The sequence below is a fragment of the Catharus ustulatus genome, chromosome 1 (assembly GCF_009819885.2).
Source record: "Catharus ustulatus isolate bCatUst1 chromosome 1, bCatUst1.pri.v2, whole genome shotgun sequence".
Classification (NCBI taxonomy): Eukaryota; Metazoa; Chordata; class Aves; order Passeriformes; family Turdidae; genus Catharus; species Catharus ustulatus.
The window spans coordinates 127,816,861-127,835,199 of NC_046221.1; the positions used below are offsets into that span (position 1 = coordinate 127,816,861).

Consider the following 18,339-nt stretch of genomic DNA (forward strand, 5'->3'; position numbering starts at 1 on the left):
AATTTTGGTATAACTCTGTAAGTTATACCAAAAAGTATGTATTTATTAGTACTACTAATTTGATGATCTGATGGTTTGGTGGGTTTTTTTCCTGCAGTTAAGAATGTGTGCATTCATATAATGTTGTAGTTGTAAGTAATAAAGAGATTGGTTTGGTTTTTTTGGGGTTTTCTACATGGAAAGGAACACTTATACAGGCACTTAGCATCTCTTGGTTAGCTTGTGCCACCTACCTTGTCTTGACAAGTGACTTCTTCCAGACCAGCAGGAATGGGAAAGCTCAAAGAATCATGGCCAAAGTGGGGCTCAATAATGAGTCTACACTGCCAGTAACAACAATTCACTTTGATGGGGATTACTGTCAGGGTCTCTGCTGGCCTCTGCAACTCTCCTGCTCATGGGAGATTGGAACAGATGGATGATGGCACTAGCTTGTGCCGTTTGGAAGATATTTCCACAATCTCAGAAAACTCATACTTTCCACTGTCATACTGGTGTGGATCTAGTGACTTCAACTAACATAATACAGCATTCTTTTAAAAATTAAATCCCTTGAATTCAGATGCTTTCTCTACCCTTTTTTCTTGGCAAAGGTTTTTATTTTCCAAGGATCTTACAAGGTAAAGTACCTCTCTGAATTGGTTATAATAAAACAAAGTTTTCTGAGATAATTTTTCCCCATTAAAAAGGAAAACATATATTCTTGAAGTCTGAAATGTTCAGAAGCTATTAAAATAATCTCTGCTTTCTGTTTTGGAGGCCTGCTTTCATTACAATAAAATGGGGAAATACAGTTCAAAGGTTTGCTTCACAACACACTTATTGTGGACAGAATTTCAAGCAAATCACATTCCTCATTTCTGCCAAGAGATGCTGTGGTTTCTTCCAGGAAGTCTTATGTTGCATGGAGATGCTGCCTGTCTTAACAGGAAATATTCTCAACCGGCATAGCAGCCTTGCCATTGGTCAGATGTTGCAGGTTCTTATGTTAATTGTTGTAGATGAGCATTTTTAACTAGTAATAATTAAATTTTTTACTCTTAGCCAAGACCTTAGTCCCAAAGTCTTGTCTAGATTCATCTGCCAAAAAAAGTTGTATTGTGTATTATTGACATGAAGTTCTGAGGAAACAATTTCCTTAATAATGCTGACTAGATATAGGTCTGTGTGAAGGCAGCTGAAGGTAAAAACTGCACTGTAGAGTAAGAATATTTGTGCAGTTGTAGTATAGAAAATTGTTTAGATGATACTGCAGAGGAACAAAGGATCTAAAATGAAATTTGTTTTAGCTCTCAAAAACTTCATTTTTATTCACTCTTGCTCTTAAATGTTGACAGTAACTATTCTCAGATTTGAAAGTAGTTGGCTGGCTCACTACTGAGTAGCAGCAATACCTGTAAGATCGGGCTGTGGCCAGTAAAGATGGAGAACTTCAGGAAAAGCAACTACTGTGGTTAGAAACATTAGCTCTTTAATTACAAAAGAGAAACATGGAAATATGTTTCTAGTGTTCTAATACAGAGATCAGTCTTTGCATTTCGTATTAAGGCAGAGAGAATTTCCTGAAATGCTTCTGCCAAAGTTCCGAGTCATTTAAAATTTGTTAAGGCTCCTGAAAATGCAGCAGAAATATGTAGGTTTCTTGGCATTGGTTAATTTTCTTCTTCTTTTTGTTGCCATTTTAAAGATCTTTTAAACTTTCATGTAAAAATAAAACTGTGCACTAGGGGACAGGAACAGTGTTCCAGTTGCCGGATCTTCTTCCAGGTTCCTTGGCACTGAGAGTTGCCAATTGCTTCCCAGTGTAAGATTTTATCTCTGAAATGAGACAATAAGTGATAAATTAGAAGAGTAAAAGTTGTGTATTTAGTGTATCTGGATTGTGTTGTATAAAATGTTGGAAGTTTGTATTTGTTTAATCATGTAAGACTTTATTAAATTAATCTAGCTCTTAAAATGCTTTCTGGAGCAGACGTATTTCTAACTGGAACATTCCAGATAGTGGGTTGAATAGCTGGTTGTACAGGTACTACAGTACTATGTATATTAATAAATGTATTGATTAAATAAAAAACAGTTCTGAATAATAAATATCTACTTTCACAATTACTTTTAGAAAAAAACAGGTATATAGGGGAGTACCAAGCCACCACTGGTAAATCTGCAATCAGATTTGGACTATAAAGGAAATACCCTTTTTAAGTAAAATTGCTCATAGCTGTAAAAAGTCCTCTTCCACTACACAAATCCCATCACTTCTTCACAATAGTGAATAAAGCATGCAAAGCTTTGAGCTCTTATATTGAAATTACTTCCCAATTTTATCTGGGTTTTAAAAGCAATCTCTGTGAGAACTGAAAGAGTAAAAGTTTCAGAACTCTACAAATTATTTGAGCCTATTCCATTTTTAGGTATAATAAATGCATCTTTCAATGAACTCTTGGGAAGTTTTAGCTCATGTGCTGGGTTTTGTTTTACCCGTGTGCGTTGTGGCCATCTCCGGAGCAGCGCTGTGTGGCCGTGCTCATGGCCGGGGGCTGGCAGGCGACGCACACGGTGTGTCCCTCGCGCAGGTACTGCATCCAGCGCGCGTACGGACGCGTCTCCAGGGCACAGTGCTGGGAGAGGGACTCTGTCCTGAACTCCACACAGTACCTGCTCAGAAGGAAAAGTACAGCTAGAGAGGCACCTTGAATGGACTTACAAGTCATAAGGGTAGTGTTTGTGAAGTGCAAGTCAGACATCATCATTGCTAATAAATCTCTGACCCTAACCCAATCAGTGGATTCTTAAAAACATTATGTAAACTATTTCTCATTCTGTGCCCTAGTCCAGTGTTTTATGTATAATCTCACTTTCTGGGAGTGTTCTGTATTCTTAAATTATTTTGAAAACCAGACCTCAGTAACCCATATTTTTTCTTCTATGCTGCTGAAAGAAAATGGAAAAGAGACTTTAAGAATATCAATGAGTTTTATTGTTCTAGGGAAAATAGCAGAGGACAAAGCATTATGACCATTACAGGCCCTGTAATTGCCTAATTTAAACTTCATTACCATCTCTACTGGTAACTAAACAAGATTTCTTACTGCTTGTGTCAAATAATTAAAAATTAAAAAAAAGGTCTCTTGACACCAATTCCATTCAGCCCACGTTGTTCAGAGACCTACATCTAATTTTCTCAGACTTACACTTCAGATACGTTCAGCTTTGTTTTAGCATTGCTTACTGTTGTCCTTCAAAAGCAGCTATCATCGGATTTGCCATGATCCCATTGTCTAATTCAGGACAATTAGCAAGTAGTAAAAAACCATCTTGAACATGCAAATAAACTGCAGGATAGAAAACCAGTACAAGCTATAGCTTATTGTTTAAATATTGCAAATTTAATTACATTTTTTTCTATAGCCAGCTGTTTTCTACTGAAGATGACCCACATACATATAATAAATAGATTACCCAGGTGCTTCTTTGTCTGAAGGCCAGAGAGAAGATGCTGCTCGTCTTTTTCTTTCTTTAGCATATTCAGAGGTAGTTATGAAAGCAGGGACTGAGGAAAAAAAAACAGTTATGGTAAAACAGCAAGGCACAGCTGAGTCATATTTCAATTACTGTAACAGTGGGTGAATGAATCAGGACCTTGTGGATGCCAATGCTGGCGCACTTTATTGAAAAAGTGATAAAATGTTGGCAACATTGGGCCTCAACCCCATTCCCTACAGTGAAGCTCTCTCTATTCACAACAGAAATATCTAACAATGCATGCCATCTAGTCAGTGAGGAAATAGGATGTGCTGGAATCCCACAAGGAGTACTGCTTCCTGTTTCATACTGAATTTGTGTTTAACTTTGCACAGAGATAATTTGATACTTACACCCAACTGAAGGAATGCGCGTAGCTTAGTTTTTTGCTTAATAGAAATTAAGAAAAGCCAGAGTAAGAAAACAAATTATTGAATAAAGAGCAATGTGACACTAGAAAGCAAAGTTTTAATTTATAATTTTAAATAGCTAATTGCAGATAGATGCTTGTTTTTTTGCTGTTCATTGGCATCAAAAGAAATTATGATGGCTGTGATGGACACAACATACAGCAGAGAGATGAAACTGAGAATACCATGTTCATGGCCACAGTCTTCCCCCTGGTAAGTCAGGTATTCCAGGCAGCCAGCCTTCTCCTCCAGAGCTGGACACGGCTCCCCACCATTTTTAGGTTCCTGCTGAACATAGCGCCTACGGATCCGCAGCCCGGGATGACATTGTTCTGCACAGCCACTCCAATGACTCCACTCCCCCACAACACAGGGAATCGCTGCAAAGCAGTATTAAAACAATTTTAGTAGTCAAGACTTCTGTTTTATCCTGATTGCTCTCAAAAGCTTGAGATAATAAGATTATATTGAGGGGTTTTTTTTTGGTTTGGGGTTTTTTTACTTTCTCCTTTCTAATTTTATTTATATGGATTGGTTTAAATGCTTTTCCAGGATTTTGCATACTCAAATTGAAAATTCAAACCTGCCTGCAACGCTTTGCTCCCTATTCCATCCCTCGTCCACAAAGAAACAGCTCCTCATCAAAACCTTTCACTACTGTGGGGTTCTTCTGTACCCTCTTTTGAAGCATAAAGCATTAGCCTCAAAGGAGAGCAGCTCATGGATTATCTACACCAGACTGGACTGACCTTCCTTGGCAGTTCCTACACTGTTAGATATTGTTTAAACACTCAAACATTAAATAGCAGCACACTTGTTTTAATTTCTAACTCCTTTTTCCTTAACACTGAACTGTATCCACTGCCACAGCTTTGTTTGCCTGTTTTAACACAGGTCCTGCTTATTTCCAGCAACAGAACAGTCCACTGGATGTTTGCATTTCATTCCTCATGGATCACAAACTTCCTCTGAACTTAATCAAAAATTTTGGGGAAAGTACCATTATTCCTCAAGTAAACTTTAAATAATAAGAAACTGCATTTCCCTCAGGCAGGGGAAGAAAAGGTATTGCGGTGTCATTTGCAGAATACTAAAACAGGTGATAGATACATTATTTCTGGGTGAGAAGCTATATAGCACGGAAGTCTTCACTTTATTTTTCCATTAAAAGATAGGCATCTGTAAAGAACACACAGCCATTTCACATCTCCATGAAACTGCTTGCCTCAGCCTCATCTCCAGGAACACCTGTATGACCTAAAAATTGTCCCTTTAGCAGTTAGAATGAGTACTACAGCTTTTCAAAACTGTACTGTAGGCTGAGCCTTGTGACTGAGTAGGATGATCTCTGGATGATCACTGAGGGAACAACCACAACTCCTCCACGTGGGAACTTCAAATCTGCACAGCCTTGGCAGGAGAAGCAGTGAAAGAGCAGATAAGAAAAATGTCTCACACATGGGCATCCATCAAGTAGAAGAATTCTCTGAGGATAAGCAATCAGTTCCCTACATGAGTCATCCTCAATCTGTGGCCTACAAGGATATTTGATCTGACTGGTGATTGATTCCCAGTAGCCTTTTTTTCTGGAGGCCACCTGGTAGGTGCTTCAGGTTAGAGAATGGTACAAAATACACATTATCATCAATGGGTGGACTATCTTAAACTGGTTCTGGATTGCATTGGGTCATACTTCTCATTATCTAGTTAAATAAAACTTTTCCCATGTGTACTATTTCTCATTAGCTTGTAATGGAACATATCACATGCTTTCAATTTTTCTTCCACATTTCCGGATTACAATTTAAATCCCCAGGAAGCTTTACAGCCTAACCACTAGTTACATCCTTGTATCAGAGTTGCAGGAAACTGATGGGACCAAACTAGTCTTTCAGGAAAATATTTTATGCCCTCTGGGATCCTTGCAGCACAAGACATTGGGAAGAAAGAGTAGAATGTGATAGCCTCCTTGGGGTTTGTGACTCGTCTCATAAAACATAGAAATTTCAGTTTTTGCTCTGTCATTACATCTCTAATTTCTTGGACTACTACCAATATCATAAAGCAGATAAAACCTCTGAAAGAGTCTACTTGGCAGATGTCCTTACCAATCTACTAAAATTCCCTTCCTCTGTTCTCACTGTGCACCAGCTGTTCTGACCAAACTCACCCACTTTTAAGTGCCTTCTCAGCACCAGGTGTATTGTGGCTGAGGATGCTGCATCCCACACCGTTAGGAATTCCACTGAAACAGAACCACAGGGCTGCCCCAAGTATTGGGCCACCAGCTGTCCATCCTGCTCAACAATTAGTATTCTCTGGTGTTTTCCTCTACTTACTTATAAACACCTTCCCAGACAGCACCTGAGTATGATTTGTAGAAGAGCGCTGGAAAATCACAGAAAAAGCTCCCTTTGCCACTTGCAGACACCTGACACTGCACCACCAGGCACTGCCCTCAGACACATCCAGGTACCACAAAGTACATGCCACAACTTCTGTGTACTGCAACTGTTGCAATACAGCCCTCAGACTGTTTGTTCCAAGAACTGTGAACTAGAAAAGAAAACCAGTGACAGCAAGAATGTCTTAGAGCCCACCACGGGATAGCCAGGACAAGTGCTAAATGCAGTATGACCTCACAGTCTTTGCCACCTGGCTGCAGGGTCCAAACACAGTTCTTGACCCCACTTGATTTTATGGTACAAGCAGAGACTTCAATGCCTGATCACACTTCTTAGTTCTATCCAAGTATCCAAAGGACAGTAAGTGTCTATCTAGCCTGTTTCCTTATCTGTTGATTCTCTTCCAAGCTGGCTGTACGAATGACCTCCGTAAACAAGAATTTCCATGGAACTTTAATCCCATATTAGCACCTTGATAAGCAGATGACATAAAGTCTAACATCACATTTTCCATGAAGAAACTCCCAAAGGGACTGAGTAACTGCCTAACAAATAAAGCGATGATTTCATGTCTTACTGGAAACAAACCAAGCTGACAGTTAAATATTGGTCATCTGCAGAAATACATGGTAATTTTATGGTTATCAGGATTTAGAATAAGAAGGATGAACTGCCCTAGTCATGTGGAAAAATAAGAGTATTGAGTTGCTAGAAAGGAATTTAAACAGTGGGATAATAATGTCGCTCTTGCAGTCAGTACCCAACAACTATTAAGGCACAGTAGATCAATTTTGTGCCTTGTTGGAAAGATGTCAAATTCCCCAGCATGACAGAGACTAGGTCCATGAGCTCACATAAAAGGAATGGTGCCATCTCTTGGCAGAGAAAAAGAAGTATCAGGGACCCACAGCTACATCTTTATGGAGCCCTCTGTGTTGCTATTTGCTCAGCTTAGTTAACACAACAATGTTAAATAATGATTCATTGAAACAATGAGGAGGATGCAAGTCAAAAGAAATTGAAAGATGGGATTGGTTTTCAGGTACCTACCAAAACGTAGAAGCCAATGAGACAACTGGAATTTCAGAAATACACAGAAAAATTACACTGCTATCTTATGAAAGACAGCTTGGGTAGCCAAAACTTTTTTTATGTCTTCCATTTGCAGCACTATGAAACAAAGATCCTTATTTCTGAGTCCAATTCTCTATTTTTTTCCCATCTCTGGAAAAATAAAAATGGAGGACTGTGGTATGTTCATTGTACAACATATACATTGTAATGTATTAAGATCTCTGGATTTTCTCAGATAACCACTTTGATTCAAATGGTGAGCTGATTCCTTTCTCAGGCTTTCTCACTGGACAGTAGTTCCTATTTAAAATGTTATATACAAAAATATTCTTTCTTCAAAAATATTCTTCATTTAGTCAAAAATATTCTGCAGTGTAAGAACTATAAGGAAGTTTATTTAAAAACTCCTGAACTTGGGTTCAGCAGTCCATGAACTACTGCTAAGCCATCTGTTTTATAAAATACCAAACCTACAATGATTTTTAAGCATGACAGAACTTAACCCTGCCACTGGCAGCTTTAGGATGTTCATTCTTTCAGTGGTTTCTTTTATTTTGGAGTATTGTTTTTGTACAATTCCTGACATCTCTTGCATCCTAGCATCTCTTGGTTATTTACACTTGAGGCATTTTACACTTTCCCCAAAGGATGAAATGTCATTTCTGCAGGTGCTGAAATCCTGAGTTGTGAACAGGTTGACAAACAAGCTGCAGCATTAGAACCATTGATCACCTTTCTTTACTTTTCTATTTTAAAGTTTTGAACTTTACATTCAAAACAGTGAACTATGCTAGTGAACACCTCTGGTGTCATTAAAAGACAGACCAATTTTAGCAATACTCAGTGGAGAGACCTCAACATCCAATAGGAACAAAAAGACTCTAAAATTTTTAGCCATACTTGTGTAAATTGATACAAAATTCCACTGGAATTATTTAGAATTTCTGTTTATACAGAATACAAGTTAAAGACTGCTTTCCATAGACAGCATATATGATAATTTGCCTTTAAAATAACAACTTCTTGTAAATATAGCTTTTGGATGTGTGAGTTCTAGGACCACCTTGCCAGGGTGCCAAAATTCTCCCCTCTCACGCTACACCCGTCAATGCAAAAAGTGCTGTTCCCTCTGTTTGTGTTTGCATTGGTGCTCACACAACTGGGCAGTGAGGCAGTGCAGGGAGTCAAACCAGGCAGAAACAGGCAATAGAGAAAACAGAAACAGTTTACCTGTGTGTTTAGCTCCCTGAACTGGGCCACCAAAGACTGGCAAATTCCAGCTCTGATGCAGGAGAGGCAGCAAGACAGGGAGGCTCCACTGAGACTCCATCTTCCTGTCTGGATCTAGGGCACCCATCACCCACACAGGGTACAAGTGTGGTGTGTTTATATTGTAGACATATAATGCCTTTCAAGGCAATCACCACGGAGCCTGAGGCTAAAAATACCATTTTGATAACAGCAGGGCATCATCAGGTGCCACAAGTCACCCCAGAAGTCATGGTAATTAAGGTGTTTAAACTAGAACTTCTCAAGTACAATCTTGAGGTTTTTTTGAAGGATTTCAGCTCTGTTTTAATGTTAACACTGTGCATGTTTAGCAGCTCTCTCCTTTTATGCTTCAATATGAGAAATAATTTGATTTACTGAAAAGATGTAATATGTATGCTGTGGCTGTATGACAAGCATCTTGCCAGTTCTCCCTTTACTGACTTTCCTGAATGAAAGAACGAGGTATTTTAAAAACGCTAATTTCAAAAATGCTACCTTCTTTCAGATTTTGTGGTTCATTTTTTCCCTTCTGTTACTCTGAGGAGACTATTTAGCTGTGGGAGAGCTGACCATGTTTCTTCTAGAGACCCGGGGTCACAGCTCTGCTCTGCTGAGTTCTTCTGTGCAGTTTTATATCCCTTAGGATGGGTCTACACCACCCGAGAGTTGTACTCCCCCTTCCCAATCCAGGCAGATGTAAGCCAGCTTGGGTCCCAAAGCTATGTGGCTATGTCAGCATGGCACTGAGCCTGCTAAATACACCCTAATTAGCAGGACAGTGCAGCAGAGGCTCCTGACTTTTTGGCTGTAGGCTGGCGTGTGTCCGACCAGCTGGGAAGAGACATTAAGCTGACCCAGTACTAGTACTGCACCTGCAAAGCAAGGTCTGTGTCCTGCATCCCAGGCACAGAGGTCGGTCAAATTGTGAAGGATGCAAAGGGTAGAAATCCCACAGAAAGAGGCGCTGGGAGTACCGACAAAGCAGATACTCAATTTGGTAGAACTGGGCTACTTTCCCCTTCTTCCATTGCTCACTGGGAGGCTGTGCCACCCCCCGAGGGCTGGCAGAGGACCCTCTCATTCATGCTCCTACGCTTATTTTAAAGCTTTTGCCTTCACAGTAAATTCTTGCGGATTCATGCTCCTAGACAAAACCTCACCGTGGGGACTTCCCCAATTATTTCACTGATATTTGTTTGTCAGGATGTGAGGAATCAGCTGAGAGACACAGGCGGTGCTAAATTAATCTCCCTGCTGTCTCTGTAATCGGACATGCCCCTGCAATCAATCTGTGTTTGGGACTTGCCTGAGTGCAAAGTAACATCATATTTTAGAGGTAAAATAACTTCAGACTGTCACTTTACTACAGCTGATCCAGAAACCATTTCTCTCTAGTGGGAGAAGTCTCTGTCTCCCCTCCTGAGCCTACCCTGCTGCTGCCCCAGCCTGGTGCCTGCTCATGCCCTCGCCTCGGCGCTGGGGAGGGAGGAATCCGCCCCTCTCGCAGCCCTGAGACCATGCAGGTCCCACTCAGAACCCAGGGGAATCTCCATCCCGCGCAGCCCGGCCGGCGCTCCCGTACCGCAGAGGGCCGGCCCGAGGGCCCCCGGGCTCCCCGCGCCCCGCTCCCCAGGGCCGGCGGCGGCCGCACCTACCCGGGCACGCCTGGCCGTGGTCGTGGCAGCAGTCCCCGGCTCGCAGGCAGCCTTCGTCGCAGTAGCAGGTCCCGTAGCCACCTCCCGCCCTCCATCCCTCGCCGACGCAGGTGGCATCCCGGCCCTGGCAGCACTTTCCCTGGCAGCTGCCCCCGGCCCCGCTCCCGGCCCACAGCAGCCCCAGCCACAGCGCTCCCGACAGCGCCGTGCCGCCCATCACCGGCACTCCGAACACCGGCACTCCGAACACCGCCACTCCGACCACTGCCACTCCGACCACTGCCACACCAAACACTGGCACTCCGGTCACCGGCACTCCGGACACCGGCACACCGATCACTGCCCCACCGATCACTGCCCCACCGATCACTGCCCCACCGATCACTGCCCCACCGAACACCGCCACTGCGAACACCGCCAGCCACACTGATCACCGCCACACCGACCACCAGACTCACCGACTACCGCCACACCGATCACCCCCACACTGACCACCACCAGCCACACTGACCAGCGCCACACCGATCACAGCCAGTCACACTGACCACCGTCACACTGACCACGGTCACGCTGACCACAGCCACACCGATCACCCCCACTCCGGTCACCGCCGCGCCGCCCCGACGTGCGGGCCCCGCCACCGCTGTGCGCTGCGGCCGCCGCCGGCACTCAGCGGAGCGGAGCGGAGCGGAGCGGGGCGGGCTGGGCGGGCGGGGGCGGGGGGCGGCCGGTCCTGCCCTGCCCTGCCCTGCCCTGCCCTGCCCTGCCCGGTCCTGCCCTGCCCTGTCCAGCCCTGCCCGGTCGGGCAGCGGCACTGCTGCCGCCGAAAGTTCGGCGTGCGGGGGCAGCAGCAGCTGGGGCGGCTACGTGTCCCCGGGCTGTCCTGCCAGGTGGTGGGTGTTTCCCACGGGATCCGCATGGCAGGACAGCAGGCGATGTCCCACGCAGCGATGTTCCGTATCAGGATGTCCTGCACAGCAGGAACCGTGTCCCGCACTGCGCGACTCCCGCAGCTATGACCCTACACAGTGATGTCCGGCACAGGGGTGGCTCGCACACCATGACCCACACCGCAGAGACTCGCACAGTGATGGCCTTCAGTGTCCTCCGCTTACAGCAGTGTCCCGCACTCCAGTGACCCCCCACAGCAATGTCTCACATGGTGATGTTCTTCCCACCGAGCCATGTCCTGCGCAGCAGTGTCCCATGCAGCGATGAGCCGCAGAACCATGTCCTTCGCAGTGGTGTCACAGAGCCGTGTTCTTCACAGGACTGATCTGCACGGCAATGTCCCAGCCAGCAGTGTCCTGCACAGCTGTGCACGGGCCAGCCATACCCTGTACAGTGGTGACTCACATTGCAGTGACCCATAAAACTGTCCCAGAGCATCCCCAACCATCTCCACACAACCCCGTGCATGGTAATGACCTGGTGCCACTGACTGTGGTTTATCAGTATAGACACTTTCTCATTCCAGGGCATGTTCCACACAGTGTTTGCGTGCATTACATTTCTCATCTTTGTTTTTTTGGTTTTGTTTTTTTTGGGGGGGAGGGTTTTGGGTTTTTTGTTTGGTTTGGTTTTTTGTTTTGGGTTTTTGGGGTTTTTTTAAATCTGTTTCCAGAAAAAATAAAAGAAGCTGTACTTGCAGGTGCACAAGAAAAGCGAGGCGGATTCCCAAGCAACTTCGTAGTAACAAGAGATTTGGATTCTGGTTTTTGGTTCACTTCAGTGCTAAGAGGTTTTCAGGATTAATGGAACCTGATAATTTTAGCCAAAAGTCAAATCCCAAAAGTAAGTAGTGAGGTGACTGCAAAAATATGTTAGCTCTGCACACTTCAATTTGCAGATAGCAACTAAAGCAAGAGACATCTGGTCTCCCAAAGCTGCCTACAAGGGGAGGTAACAGTTTATTATATTATCTACTACATGTGGGCACTTGGATCCCCTGAGACAGCTCGGGCCAGACAGAGTTTAATTTCTTCAAGCCATCAAACATTACTGTTAAAATGTTGTTTAAATCCCTGAGGATTGGGTCTGATCTGTTATCCAGTGTGCCACTAATGAATTTACTGGCATTCTGCCAGCCTAAAACTTGAACCCCTGAATAGCAAATGTTGGGGGAGTTCCTGGGGTGGGTGAGTGGAGAACACGACTTGCAGCCTGCCTTGGTAAAAGCAGCATGAGAGAAGGAATGCCTCTTTATGTTTTCCTTTCCTTTATTGTATTCCTGTGCTTCACCTGAAAGGCAAAATATTAGCAAATAGTAGTAGAAACTACCTTTGTAGGTGGATAAGTTGTGTGCAGATGAATTATAAGTCAATAAAACTTGGATGAGTCTGGAACAGGTCAAAGCAGGCTTTCTCTTAGTGGATATGTTTACAGAAAAAACAAGGAAATATGTCTGCAATAGTCTAGTAAAAGAAAACAGAATACAAATGAAAAATGTTATAATTTCTACTAGACATAGTAAAGCAGATTCTTCAGAGCAACCAGGAAAAAAAGAATCTTAATTAAAGGAAAGAACACACTCACCCAGTTTCTTCCAGCAAATACTTCGTTTTTTGTGGTTTTTTTTTCCTTTTAGTTTAGTTCCTTTCTATTAGGAATTGCACTAGGTAACTGTGAAGGACAAAGAAACACAGTGATATGTTCTCGGCAGTGACTCAGCATTGAAACCCATACAGGCAATTCCAGCAAAACAGGCAGAGAGAGATTTCTCTCCAGTCTGACGTGAGATGGTCCACAGAATGTAGGTGTTGCAGCAGTACCTGCTGTTGGTTATTGTTCTGTCACACAAATAATTACAAGGAAAGCAGAGATTTAAAATGCACGTGTAGGTAAACTAGGGAACATGCAGAGTCCTGGTCTTTCTTGTAAGCCACAGAGGAACATTGCATGGAGCAGAGGTCATCAGGCATCTGTTCCACATGTGCACGTCATGCCAAAATACTTCTTAATCCCAGAGGTGAGGAGAAATCTGAGGACTGTATTGTATTCCTCTCAAAAACAGGTGTTGTTGTTGGCTCTGAGATTTTGAAAACCATGATCGGGCTCAAGTTGTCAGCCATCTTTCTCTCCATTTCTGCCCTATTTTAGCTTTGTAATCTCTGAACTCAGATTTCCAAACTAAAACATGTAAGTTTTACATGTAGTATTATATGGTAAGAGGGGAAAAGAAAACCAAGACTGTGAAATTCTTTTTTCAACTAATTTTTCAACATGTATATGGTTCAAATGAGCCATTGTTTTACTTCCAATCCAAGTGTCCCTATTGCCTTACATGGAGTTTTCCCTGGTTTAAAGTATCACAAAGACACAACCGAACCAACTGTGTTCCAACAGTAAATTAGAATGAGAACTGGTCTCTGTTATTTACCATGCCTACTAGTATTATTATTTACCATGATTGTTTATTCTTTATTTCTGTATAAAGAATGTAAAGCAGACCCAAGCTTTTACTCTCCATCCATTCCTGTGGTACACATCTGTCCATAATACTAGATAGAAGACCGAAGGCAACTGAAAGTGAGAAAAGCTTCAGACTGGGTACGAAATATATGTTTGATAGTAAAATACCCTACTCATTTTTTCAAGCTGAACTTACAGCCACAATGATTTTGTCTACTTGATGTAAAATCTATTCAACTCAACTTCAAAGTCTTTTTCCAAATATATTATCTGTCAGCCGGCAGCATTCCACATGCCCACACCTCCTCAAGAGCAAACTCTCTGGAAGGTCTAAACTTCTGCAAATAGTGCTAATTTTTCTTTGCTGCTAGGAGGTTAATCCAATGTCATCAAACTGAGAGGACTTCAAAAATCCTGCAGGGCATTTCTTTTTCTTTCAGGCTCATATTTGCACACAGCTTTATTTATTTGAGAGAAATACCCTTCCGAAAGTAACCTGCTTGCATTTTATATTGAGACAACATGGTGACTGATGTGACTACAAAGGCTGCAGGCTCTCTCTACCCTGCTACACAGGGCCATGCTTCCCAAGAGCCCCATACTCAGCTACAACTTGGTTTGTCATGATGCCCTTGTTCCCATTGTTCTGAAAAAGTAGACTTTAGTCTGATAAGAAATAATCCCTGCTAAGGTGAATAACCAAGTCACAGTGTTTGCTAGTGTAGCTGACAGCTAAAAGCAATAGCAACATTTTGTACGTAAGAGAAATGAGAAGTACTTTGCCCTCGCTAATGATCAACCAGTATAGAAACACAGTAGAGGAAACATAAAAGAGTGTTTCTATAGCTTCATGGCCCATGATGTTATACAGAAAGCATGATGCTGTTTCAATGACTAGCTTGAGCTGTTCTGCACTGAATCACTCCTAAGAGAGCAGGCTGAATACCTGGCTGTATTTGAGGGAGGTCATTTGCTGTGCATCCACTTTGCCTTGGCAGCCCTGTCAGGCACAAGCCTGTCTCGGGTCACAGGAGATGCATTGGCTTGCTGTGTCTCAGTTAACAACCATTGATTTTGGTTGGGGGTGGTAATGATGCACAAAATTGCTTGAATTGGAGAGGTTAATGGAAATATAGAAGAACTATCTATCAGGATATTTTTAGCTGATTTTTAAAGGCCATTATCCTCTCTGTAAGTTATTGAAGAAATAACACAAAGCTGCTGTCGAGCTTCCATGCAGAAAAAGTCAGGCAAACCTGTGTGTCCAGCCTAAGCATACAAGGATTGGAAGACATCCTTGTCCTGTCTTTTCCCCTGAATTTCTCATTTTCAGATTTGGGGAGCCAAAAGGAAATGGAGCACCTGAGTCAGCATGAGGAAGGGGAGGTAACCCAGGGCAGAATGTGCAAAAGGCTGCAGGACGGTCTCCACCAGCAGCAATTAAAGATGGCACTGGCTCAGCTGGTGCACATGGTAGAACATTCCCCTTACTTGTTAGGCTACAACTACATCTCCTGTCTGAACTAACAGCCTCTGGCTTAGAGAATAGTAGTGTTGCATTAATAAGTACATTTTCTTATGTTAGTTTTTATTTCATCTTAATTCTAAATGCTGTATAATCTAAAAGTGTTACTGATGTTCCAATTTTCATCTTAGTAATTTTGAGAAAAATATTCCCCCAGGGATCACTCACAAGGGAACATACTGAGTACCTGGCTGTATTTGAACAACCAGTGATGTGTTTTAAAACTCCTGATCCTGGAAAGTCAGCCTGTTATTCAGACAATCTGTTCTGGCTCTTCAGGCCAAATAGGACACCTGTGCTTTCAAAGGCTTTGCTGAGGTGTGAAGGCATCTATTCATTATCGGTGAGGAACACAGTCCATTTGACTCCTGTTTGTTAGCTATCTTCCTGCAGGATTTACCAGGTAGTTTTACATTTTAAAGGCACATGATCAACCAGAGAAAGAGAGGGTGGCTGTTTAACACTTTCCAAAACAGAACTGCCTCTTACAAAATAAGCATCCCAGGATGATATTCCACATACTTTCTTGTTTCCCCTGCTTTGGGATTATTTTCTTTAGTATTTCCAGACCCCCTCTTTTCTGTAATCATGACTAAATAAATTATTTTCTTTCCTGATGTAGGAACAGTTATTACCATTTTAAAGACAGGATTCAAAGATACTGAGAGATTAGGGCACCTATCCAGCAAAACACTTAAGCACTTGCATAACCCAAGGCACATAACAACACCACCAAAGGACTGTTCACTTGTTCCAGGTTGTGCAATCTTGAAGGATTTGCTGAGCTGGGGCCTCCCGGTGTGCTGGAGGGCTCCAAGGCTCAGCTCCCTCACTCTGAGCTGCATGCTGCAGCCACCAGCCTCTCCATGAACTACCTCTGAGCAGCCACGTTATTCTGCCAGATCTAGAGCAAACATTAGTCCTGATTTGTGCCCAGTCACCTCCTTTTTCATCAGCATATAAAGCCAAAGAGATGAATAGCTCATCCTCAAATTCACTATTAAAATTCATGCAAAAAAGACTGTTTATGTATCATTAAATCCAGACCAGATTTTTCCCTGCAGTTTAAAACTATAATCAGTGTTAACATAGTCCAAAACTTTATTTCTCAATTATCACATCCAGTAGCAAAGATTCTGCGTCTTGGAGTTATTGGATGATTTTGATGATGGTGCATTTTGCAGAGAAGAATGCATCTCCCCCTCCTGCATCTGACGAGCACGCTCTGCTAGTAGGAATAAACACACATTTCTGTCAATGAAGAAAGCAGGAATAACTATGAGTTTATGAAGTTAGGGCACTGAGCTGTTGAAAGAGTAATTTTTTTTCTTAGCATAATCCCACTTTTGAGAACATCTGCCGATCTTTCCACTGGACTGATGAAAAGATGGATTCTGCTGACTTCAATAATTTGAAAGTAAATGATGATTCTGGTGTACACTGGCTGGCAGAGGGAACTGTTTATATAATTCTGGGCTTGCTAATAGCCCTCTTCATAGCTAGAAATGGTGCCAAGAAAGCTGCTGGCTATGTAAAAATGCTCTCCCATTTCCTTGCCTTTATTGTTTTCTGTCACAGCTTGTTTTTTTTTAATTAGTACGTGAACTATTTTTAGTGTCTGGAGACAAAAAATGTATTGTTCAGACTAAAATGAGGCCAGGTACCATGAAAATATTTTCAGAGAAAAATGTTTGGAGCCAGTGTATCTTTGGCTGAGTGCAGTGAAAGTTTGCCTGCTTAGTCCAATTAGTTACAGCCATGTCATTTCACGTAAATGAATGTAGTTGTTTCAATGCACAGGGCAGATTTTGGCTTTCATGCTGCAGAGGAATACCACACACAGCTAGAATCTGTAGCATCTAGAGCATTCTGAATTATTTTTTCCATATGAATTCCATGCATATCTTTTTGAGTGAATTAAACTTTTCAGTCAGATGATGACTTAGTCAAATGTGACTTTTGCAAAAGCACCTCTTTGTAACTCACATAATCTTCTCTAAGAGTCCTGCATTGTTCCCACACTGTAGGCTAGCTGCACTGAGTTCTACCCATGTGTGTACACAAACCTATGTGCAGTATTCAGGTAAAGATGCAGTGAAATTTTGTGACCCACTAATTCAGCCCGGAAGAAATAGAAAAAACTCTTCCATATTCAACAGTCTCAGCTGAGAGACAATATGTGAAGCCTGGTCGTATCAATTCCCTGAAGAATTTCAAATCAAGCTCAGTCTTCACCATTTTCTTCATGGTTGCCCTGAGGCCAGTCCCACACTAGTGAACCATTAAATTCCTCTAATGTAATGGGGACTCCATTACCTGGGGAGAGCTTATCTGTGTGAGAGTATTATCCATAATGGGAATCTGAGGAGAAATCCACAGGAAGTTAAGAGTTTTTTCCAAAGAACCAAGTGCTTCCTGTATTCCAAATACTACTGCATTCTTTGATTTTTCCTAATTAAAAAGAAACATATGTATTTACCAAAAAGACCCACAAAATCTATCAAAATAAGTCACTCCAGTGCACACACATGCTCTTCAAAAAAAGACAGCTATTACTCATGTTGTTAAACACACCTGTGAAACACTAGAGACCAGAAAAGCAAGACATGTAAAATTTGGAATCTGTCCTAGGTGCATATATGAAATGGGTCCGGATAGTGTTTTCATTAAAGGAAACCAAGTATTTCAGAAAGAGGGAAAAAATTATTTTCTCCACTCATCTGTCATCAGTGCAATGCAGGCTTTTAACATTTCACCATTCCCTTGCAGAGGCAGATGGCTTGCAGTTAAAGTAGCTCTACTTTACACATAGCAGGCATTTTCAACATTTTTTGGGTTATGGGTCCCTAAAATATTCCATTAGATGTACTGATCTCTGCAGAAAGAGCTTCAGTTTAGAGACCAGAAATAATGGAGAAGTCACCAGATGCTGCAATAATCCCAGTAGTTGTGTTTTCATGTGTCCAGCTGTGTTTTCAACCTCCCATCCTTGGATCTTGCCAGCAGCATAACTACCAAACCTGCTGTAATACACTGATGACCTTCAGCTAAAATGGGACAGGGCT

At 42.4% G+C, this 18,339-nt stretch overlaps 1 protein-coding gene across 1 annotated transcript; it reads right to left on the reverse strand.

Annotated features, from left to right (window-relative positions):
- Positions 1–79: 79 nt before the first annotated feature.
- SBSPON (somatomedin B and thrombospondin type 1 domain containing) lies at positions 80–10,982 on the reverse strand. Its single transcript, XM_033072058.1, has 5 exons — positions 10,339–10,982; positions 4,118–4,312; positions 3,460–3,550; positions 2,479–2,655; positions 80–1,818 (listed from the first exon to the last, which is right to left on the reverse strand). The coding sequence occupies exons 1-5, from the start codon at positions 10,553–10,555 to the stop codon at positions 1,701–1,703; spliced, it is 798 nt and encodes a 265-aa protein (XP_032927949.1). The 5' UTR covers positions 10,556–10,982; the 3' UTR covers positions 80–1,700.
- Between the last annotated feature and the right edge of the window lie 7,357 nt (positions 10,983–18,339).